Genomic DNA, 9,496 nt, shown 5'->3' with positions numbered 1-9,496 from the left:
AAACATTGACAGATTCCACTCTGGTGTTTAAATATGAGGCCGGAGATTAAAGTTATGATTACAGCTGAGATAAATCATCCTTTATTTGATCCTCTGAACTCTCTGGTGGCTTAAAGATGAATAAAAACCAAAAACTAACACGAAACGAGAAACCGTAGAAACACAAAGAATCGCCACACGTCCAACTTTCACCAAATCTGAGCTCTGAATCGTGACGTTTCATCAAAACGCACTTTGCTTCAAATGCCAAAAAAATAAACTAGATTCTGGTCAGAGCTAAAAGCGCTGCCGTCCTCGGTGAAGCCATCAGTGACTCAGCTCTGACCAGCACTCATGTGTAAGCAATGAAAAGGTTTTTGTCCTCCAGTATTAAAAACATCTGTCGGTCGCTGGAGAAATATTTTGCATGCTGATTGCAGGTTTTGTCAATTTTGGTGAAATAAACACACAAGTTTTGGTATTTTTGTGAGATTTAAGGAGTTCTGTCCACGTCGTGTCCTTGGAGGTGGATTAATGTGAAACATGAGCTCACGGTGGTGAAACGTGTGACGGGAGCAGAAGCAGCCAGAGACAGCCGAGGTTCTGCAGGCAGACCTCTGAGAACACGGTGGAAACTCACTTCAGTATCACGCAGCCCGACCCGGTGGGCGGCGCCGTCCATAACACCTGGATCCTGGTGCGTCGGCGGGGCGTGCTCTCCGTCACCGCCGGCGGACAGTTGGTCATGAACTGGGTGTCGTCCTCGTCGATGATCTGGAAGCAAAACAAACGGAGGGTCAGTTCGGTTCGGTCGCCTCCTGATGGAGAAGTCGGACAGATCGTCCGGCGCTGCTCGGCCAAGTTTACGTATTATTTACTCGAAGGCAGATGTTGTTTGACCCGGTTCCTTTGCTTACAAATCCAAAGGAAAAAAAACCAAACGTGGCAGCGCTTCAGGAAACATCGAAATCAGCTCGTTCAGGTTCAGGAGAAGCTCCATCAGCAGGACTCACTGTGACGCTGCAAACACGGATTCATCGTCTATGAAGTTAATCCTCATCTACTCTGATGATCCAATCATCTGTTTGGACAGTTTCTTAATTCCAGCGTCTTAAATGTGAATATTTTCTGGTTTCTTTCCTCTAAACTGAATATCCTACAAATAGACGCTTCATGAGACATAAAACAACGACAGAAAGATGCAAAATGACTGAACGCTTGATTTAAAAACACACAAAACGAAGACAAATGGCTGCAAAACAACTGAAAACCAGACATAAACTGATGACAAATGGACCCAGAATTAGTATGAAGAGGCACAAACACAAGCAAGACGATTAAATAGAGACACGAAAAGACCCTGAATAGAAAAACAACTTGAACAATAAGTTGTAAAAATAGTCAAAGTTGTCGTGCAGATTTTTAAACATCTTCTGACAACACATTTGTCATCTGTGGGAAACGTGAGCGTATCTGGATGCAGCATCACTGCACAGAAACACGAAACAACGGCAGAAAGATGCAAAATGACTGAACGCTTGATTCAAAAACACACAAAACGAACACAAATTGCAGCAAAACAACCGTAAAAGAGGCGTCAGACGACAAACAGATGCAGACTGGGTGTAAAGTGGAGCTGATTCGATGATAAACAGTAAAAACTGTGAGAATCCAACTCGCAGAAGCTCTGAGTCGATAAAACTCACTGAATAAGTTTAAACTTTATCGCGTCGGCGAAGCTGCAAAAAAAAAAAATCTAATGATTGTTGAAGTCGTTAAAATTCATCCTCGAGGGACCATCGACGTCTCGGCAACTTTCTCCTGGAAACTCACTGAAAGGTCACCGAGATATTTCAGTCTAGACTGAAGACTGAGCTGCTGAGGTGGAAACTAACCAGAACACGTCCTGCGGGTCACAAACAAGATGCAGAACGCACAGAACAGTTCTGGTTCCTGCTCCCGAGGGAACCGGCTGGAAACATGCAAAACAGAAGCAACTTCGAGGCCAGAGCGAGACAGAAAGTCCAACCTGCTGCTTCTCCTCCTGCAGCGTCGTGGAACAGAACATCTCCAGAGGCTGGAGACCTGATCACAGGAGAACCTCTGCTCTTGGGTTTTCCTGCAGACACACTGCAGGTGCCGGCGCCGCTCATCTTCAGAGCAGCAGAACCAGAATGTTCTGAAGGGAAAGTTTTACCTGTGATGACGTCACGCTTCAATCTGAGCAGAAGGTTTACCGCCAACGACCGCAGCAGTAGGAGAAACGTTCCTCCAGAATGGTTCTGTATCTGCAGCACCTTCATCTACTGACCAGAGTTCTACCTTCAGACTGTGAATGTTCCAGAGGTCCAGGTCCTTCAAGTCCACAGAGGAGGGTCCAGATTGATCACTTTAATGGACTTTTTCCATCATTTCTGAGCCTCAGAACTTCATCAGTACAGCAGATAGACACATGACATTTAGGAGGAAGAACACATCTGGGTTCTGCTAGAACCTGACACCAGATCAGTTCTACATCCATCCAGGAGTCTCAGTCTGAAGACAGAAAGTCTGGTCACATTTTGAGTTATTTTGGACAATTTTCAAATATTTCTGGATGTTTTAACGTCATTCTGGACGTATTGAGTCATTTAGGACATTTTTTTTTTTTTTTACAAACCTCCAATAATTTTTAAAGTAATTTTGGACAACTTTATGTCTCCTTCAACAATTTCTGAGTCACTTTGGACAGATAATTATCATTTTGAACAATTTCTAAAGGATGAAAAACACATTTAAGCTTTGATTAAAAACTGTCTGTCTTCAGACTGAGACTCCTGGATGGATGTAGAACTGATCTGGTGTCAGGTTCTAGCAGAACCCAGATGTGTTCTTCCTCCTAAATGTCATGTGTCTATCTGCTGTACTGATGAAGTTCTGAGGCTCAGAAATGATGGAAAAAGTCCATTAAAGTGATCAATCTGGACCCTCCTCTGTGGACTTCAAGGACCTGGACCTCTGGAACATTCACAGAACTCTGGTCAGTAGATGAAGGTTCTGCAGATACAGAACCAGCTGGTTCTGAGGAGGTCACTGATAGATTTTCCTCCTTCGAAGCGACACCAGCTGGAGCCGAACTTGTGGGAAAAAGAGGGTCAGTTTTCAAAGTCCCCGAGCGGCGCTTTGGGTAATAACAGGTTTGTGTATTCAGGACGTGTCTCGGCCGGTTTGTCTTTGCTTCTCGGACCTTGTCAGACATTTTAAAGACTAAACACACACAGAGGCTGCAGCACACATGGCCTCTGACCTTGAAGCTCTGCAGCTGCCTCCACAATAACGCTGACTGAACAGCCCGACTCCTGATAGGACGACGGAAGTCACGCTTTTCTTTCCCCGCAAACACTTCTCTGTATTTCTGCATCGACTTATTCAGGTTTGCTTTTTTGTTTCGCCAACACTGAGGTTCTGTCAGTCAGAAGCAGAAAGAACGAGCAGCTAAAAGGCAGAAAACAGCAGGAGACGTGTAAAGAAGAGAGAGAAGGAAGGCTTTAGGAGTTTGGTGACAGGGAGGGATATGGAGATAGATGAGGGCTAACAGGACAAACTGAAGCACAAGGATAACACTTAGGTTTGGAGCTGCTGTCTAGACGTGAGGAAAACTCAGCTGATTTCCTGTAATGATGCTAAACATTTAGAGGAAACGGCGCAGAATGTACAAACACAACACGTGTTCAGAGACTGGTTTGCTCTGCTGGACTGAACTGGTTAAAATAAAAACACAACTACGAGGCTGATCTGAGACGTCTGGACGTTACAGAGTCCAATCTCTGGTCGACACATTCAAGTGGAGGCAGGTCGAGTCCCTGGAGCTCCGTCCAGCTCAAGAGCTCAAAGTCAGGACATGCAAATCCAGACTTAATCCTCCAGTCAAGTCTGTCAAGTCCCGCGTCGAGCCAAAGTCAGCGATGCAGGAATCGATTCTCAGGTCCAGGCAGCTCAGCAAGGCTCCAGGTGATAGCGTCTCTGTTCAAACCGATGACTCAGTCTGGACGATAACGCCAGAGAGACACGAGATGAGATGAAATGATCCCGAAGGAAGTTCTTGAAACCGAACATGACGAGAACATGAAACAAAGTCTGAAGCCACCGTGACCAAGTAGAAGATACCTCCAATATGTGAGGACTCTAGAGCGTATACTTCAAGAGATGTGGACATCTGGAGGCGGCATCTCCCTCAACTTCCATGAAAATGTTGGAACTTCAGCTAAAAAATGGGCAGATGTCAGGTTCAGATCGTTCCTACGTGACCTCCACCAACCTCACTGAGCTGACAAGAAGAATCGTAAAAAATATATGAATAAAATAAATAGTGAAGTGAATAAAGGGTAAAATAAACAAATAGAATAATAAATTAGACGGTTAAAAATAGACGTTACATGAAAGCAAGCCTATAAAATGAGCTTCAAGGAGGGAATTAAAAGAAATCCCTTCTTAACTTCTACATACTCTTCAGATTTAAGACTTCCTGTCAAAACCCCCTCATAGCTCAAAGTGTCTAAACCAAATTGTAAACAACACATCTGTCCAGATTGTCTAAACCGCCACATTAATAAATGTCAACAAAAAATACAGTTTCTTGATTCCCTAAAACCACCATTTTCCTCGATTTGACCCACACTGGTGGATCTAAAGTCCATCCCAGTGGACAAACGGGTCACATCTGACCCCAGACGGCCTCAATGGACAAACACCTGTAGCACCTGTACAAACGTCTAACATTCAAAATATTTTAATTTTTGTGTATTTTGGGTCACTTTAGGAAAACTCAACAAATTTGAGGCTGAAATAACAACGTTCAGGTTGTTTCTACTGCTGTCAGATGTCAAAACGGGTCCAGTTTAGCCTTAAACCGTCTGTAAGGGTGAAATGTGTTTAATGGGATTGTAGTTGAGTGCAGACTGTTGGTGGAACGACGTCTCGCAATCAGGGTCCAAATTCGGACTAATTCCCACGAACACCAGTGAAAATGTCCCGACTGGAATTCAAACAATGGACGCATTCAAGGTTGGAGCCAAGCGGCCGCCGACGACGGGGAATGCGCGGCGGCGTGAAGGGAGTGTGGGAAGACGTCGGTCCATCCCGGCCTCCAGCTCTCCGCTCAGACGGTAAACACAGATGCTTCGGGGTGGCTGCACAAGCAAACTGTTCAAACACACAACCGGCAACACAAAAGAGCCGCGACGCTCCGGACGACCGCCGTCCTCTGAGAAATGCGACGGTGAGAGCGACGGCGGCCTGCATGTGTGTGTGAGCGCAGGTTAGTGATTAAATGCAAAAGCAGCTACAAAGGAGTGAATACAGCAGAAACCTCGGGGACTGGAGTGCACAGAAAAGAAAGTTTTGGCAGGAGAAGCAGACGGGGAGATGGATTGAAATGTCACGTCAACACTTCAAGATGAGCTTATTTCACAGAGTAACAAACTTCTCTTGTCTCGATGAAGACCTCGGAGGCGCCGACATTTTGCCGCGAGCTTTCCATCAATCAAAGCCGTACTATTACTGCAGAACGCCGCTGAGATCTCGGGGCGATCGCCAAATATTGCATCATATTACATCTTGTGTCTGAGCCACCCAACCAAGGCGGCGGCGGCGGCGGCGGCGGCGGAGTCGCACATCCAAACAGCTGCCGTGAAACTGTGCCTGTTTGTCGCTTTATTTCCCGACAAATGGGGCCAATTCTGTGGCTCTTGGCGTTCAATTACACAAAACGGCATCGGAGGGGAGGGCCTGCGCTGCTCCTTTGGCCTGTTTAATATAAAAACAGGCCCCAGAGCTGGTTTCCAATCCAGCTCGGTGCACATTTTTAGCGCTGCAGCGGTTTGTGAGGGTCAATCTGAAGCTGTATTCATGCAGACTGGATGCTAAATGGACTGTTTCTTCACTACTAAACCTGATTTCTCTCACGTCCTTTTTCTCATCCGGCGCTGAAGCTGCAGCGCTGTCGAGGTTCGGTGTGAAAAGCTTTAACAGCATCCAGCAAGTCTGTCACCTCGATGCACGAATGCAATCTGTAGTCTGTAGTTTCTATGATGCACCAGGCAGGTTTTGTTTTTTTAACCTTTTTCTTAAACCTGAATAATCCAGTTAGAGACGTCTGTGCCGAGGCAGCATCTTTAGTTCTTCCACGATGACTACGTGCAAATAAATCACCTCCGAATTCAAGTAAATAAAGAGTTTCTCCAACTGGTGGCATCACGTCGTGCTTCACTGACAGCTGGTTTGAGAGGCGGCAACAATACCAGGAACAAAACCGGAACTTTTCATTAGTTGCTCCTGCAAATACAAACTTTTTTATTTTGAAATTTTCCAACAAAAATTTAAAAAAATAAACTAAAAATGCAAATTGGGCTCGTTTCCATAAACTGCGTTGACGCTGTTCACGCTAAGCTAGCTGTGACAAACAGAGCAGAAGAAGCCAGAAACTGAACCAATTGTTTGCCGATTGCCAAGAAAACTGAATAAACTTTCAGCGAGAGAAAAATAAAGAGAACCGCTTTTAATCAGCTGGTTTTGGTTTCATGCCGTCCACAGACAGAGAAAATGAAATAAAGAGCTAATTAGTCACATGTTTGCTGCGCAAGAACTTATTAAAAATGGTGTTTCCAACTTGAAAAATATCTGCTCAAGCTTTTTGAATGTTGCTGTTTCTATGAACTTTCCTCTAATGCAACACGTCACACTCGTTAAATATTGTGGATATTTAGCTAATTAGCCTCCTAATCTCCCATTTATAGAATGTATATATATATATATATGAAACAGCGACGGAACAGAAACAACTTGTTCACAGAACACCAGCTACAGACGACTGCTGTGCTGCGATTCGCTGTATTTTCATAAAATTTGAAGCTACAAGCAAAATAAAAGAGTTGTTTCAGCTGCTTTCTCACTTTGTTCAGGGGTTTCTATTGAAATTTGGATTTGCACTTAATTAGTTTTCTTTTTTTATTTACTTTTACCGTGTTGGACTTTCAAGGATTTAGGGAACTTTTATCGTCCTGCCAGCTCACATTTACATGTTTGTGGTACAAAATAAACAGCCTAATAAATAATAAGTACAACTCTAAGACGAGAGCGACATATAAGTAAAAATACGAGCAAATACGTGTACTGTAGTAAAATGTAAATGTTAAGTAGAAAAGCCAAAGTTAGCGATGTAGCGCTACATATTTGTGCAGACAGCGAGGTCGACCGCTTCATGACAATACTGCACATGTGTAGATAAAGTGTCAGTTCAACTCGACAGTTTTGTTCTTTAACACATAAACCTTTGACTATTTGCTGCATTACACGATGACGTGCAGTAAATGGACCGTTTAGAGTCCTGACGATGCGTTCATGGTACCAGTATCTCACCAGATAAACGCTGTGAGCACATCTGACTGTGTGCCTGTTTTCCAGCCACTCGGCTTGTTCAGGCTGAACAAACGCCACAGACTCCTGCACAGACGAGTCACAGCCGAGCAGCGAGCCTCCGTCGCTTCTGGCCTCCCAACAGTTAAAAAGAAAGAAAAGCAAAGTGGTGACATTTTGTGCGACACCAAACAACGGTGACTCTGACTTATTATTCCAGGAGCGCGGGCTGCGCTGTAATTTCCCAGTACGTTACATTTAATTAAGCGTTAATTTGGCGAGACAGCGAATCGTCGGATCCTCGTCCAGTCGCTGCTTTTGGAGCCGAGTTCTGCTCGTTTTTTTGTGGGCAGCCTCCCACAGATCAGCTGTCAGTCAAACTGTGTGAACAGTCGTGTCCAAGGGCAGCGTTCCAACGCTGGAAACCAAAAAATCCGCCTTTCTGGTGGGAAGCTTTGCCAGCAAACAGAAAAAAGAAAAAACAAAGTGAGTTTGGGTTCCACATGTGTGTCTGCAGGTCAGAGGGAGAAGTGGAAGGTTGTGAGGAGGGCAGAACCACAACCCGGGAAATGAAAATAAACTCGAGACGAGAGCAGAACTAACACGGTTCTGTAGAGCTGTAGATGACAACAAACCACCAGTTCTGTCAAACCAGTTCACTGACCAGTCAAAGAGTGGCAGCACATCTGTTTATGAGCGTAGAGGTAACGTTCTCCCACTGCAGAGACCAAACGTCCAGCTGTGGTTCCACTGTGTTCTAAAAAACCGAAAAGAGCAGGAAGCCATGAGCAACTTTCACTTTTTGGTTTGGAGATCTACATGTAGAAGAATGGAGGACTTATTGGGATGTCGGGAACCTATTTTCTGTTACTTTAACCTGCTGCATCCGTCATTAACACGGCCGCTGTGTAACCGCTGATTTACCTACAGATCACCCGATTAGTGCTGGGAATGTTTTAACCGATTAGTGATATATTAGCCGCTTGGGAAAAAGAAGAAGGTCGTGCATGTCAGGAAATGTGTTGTAGCTGATGTCATTTGTTCAACAGGTGACTCCACGTTGGTAAGACTGTGAGGGTTTAGCTTACAACAGGCACCATGATGGTTTCCAGCAGAGCTCACATCAACACGACCGATCTACGTGGACGGTGCTTTTATAGCCGAGACGCTGACGGAAACAAGCGTCTTTCTGTAAGGCAACACAAAACTGGCAAAAGGTGCGTCGCATCTGGAACATATCGGCAATACGTCACAAACACACGGCGGGAAACAGCAGCTCCAGTCGGATCATTTCTGTTTAATTCCAGTCGGACTTAAAAAAGAAAACTTCAAAATGGTTCCAATAAAATCGTCTGTTTTGGGAAAGCTCGTGCTAACTCCCCCGCTAGACGTTGTTTCTCTGAATCTCTGCAACAAAGAGCCCAAAGTCAGCATCACCTGGAGCCAAATCCATGTGCGATCAAACTAACCAATAAAAACCACAATTCGCTGCCACTAGGAATGTAAAACCTCTGGTGCCGCAGAAGCAGTTAGCACACGCTAACATATTAGCATCAGTAAATGGAAGCGCTCTGGTGCAGCTTGAACAAACAGCATGTTAGATCAGTTCAGATCTCCATAACCACCTCTTGTTTCCATGAGAAGGATCTGAACGGCTACCAACTGGGAACCAATTCATCGCCTCCTTGTGGGAACTCATTTTCACCGACACTTGAAGAGCCTCAACTGAAGAGCATCACGAAGCACAGCGAAGAAATAGCGGCCCGACACTCGTAGTCTTCATGCACAATGTCCTAAATGAGCTACAATCAGCCCAGCGTGCAACATCACTGATGTAAACCTCCAGTATGTGAAGCAACCAGCTTGTCAGGCATAATAAATAGAAGTTGTGTAAACTGTTCTCTGGTGTTCCTGGAAGTCAGCAGCTGCCGTCCTGATGAACTTCTGTGTGAGCGCTGCAGAAGAAGCAGACTATTTCTGACTGTAAATACACAACATACCAGGTCATCATCAGTCACTTTGGAGCTCTTGGAGCTCTACTTATGAACTGTTGTAAATGAGAGTTTACACAAACTTGTCTTGTTGTTTTGCGCTTCCAAGAACTTTGAATAATGGTTCTTTTTTT

At 44.7% G+C, this 9,496-nt stretch overlaps 1 protein-coding gene across 1 annotated transcript in view; it reads right to left on the bottom strand.

Moving 5' to 3' along the window:
• LOC103362205 (spondin-1) overlaps positions 1-9,496 on the bottom strand; it is a 137,437-nt gene that overhangs the window by 119,579 nt on the left and 8,362 nt on the right. Inside the window, exon 3 of the mRNA XM_008288496.1 lies at positions 620-753. Coding sequence (XP_008286718.1) covers positions 620-753 — 134 coding nt within the window. The remainder of the gene's footprint in view (positions 1-619; positions 754-9,496) is intronic.

This window comes from Stegastes partitus, unplaced genomic scaffold (genome assembly GCF_000690725.1).
Source record: "Stegastes partitus isolate 25-593 unplaced genomic scaffold, Stegastes_partitus-1.0.2 Scaffold562, whole genome shotgun sequence".
Classification (NCBI taxonomy): Eukaryota; Metazoa; Chordata; class Actinopteri; family Pomacentridae; genus Stegastes; species Stegastes partitus.
Note: the sequence above shows the minus strand (reverse complement) of the source record. Positions and strands in the feature narration are given on the sequence as shown.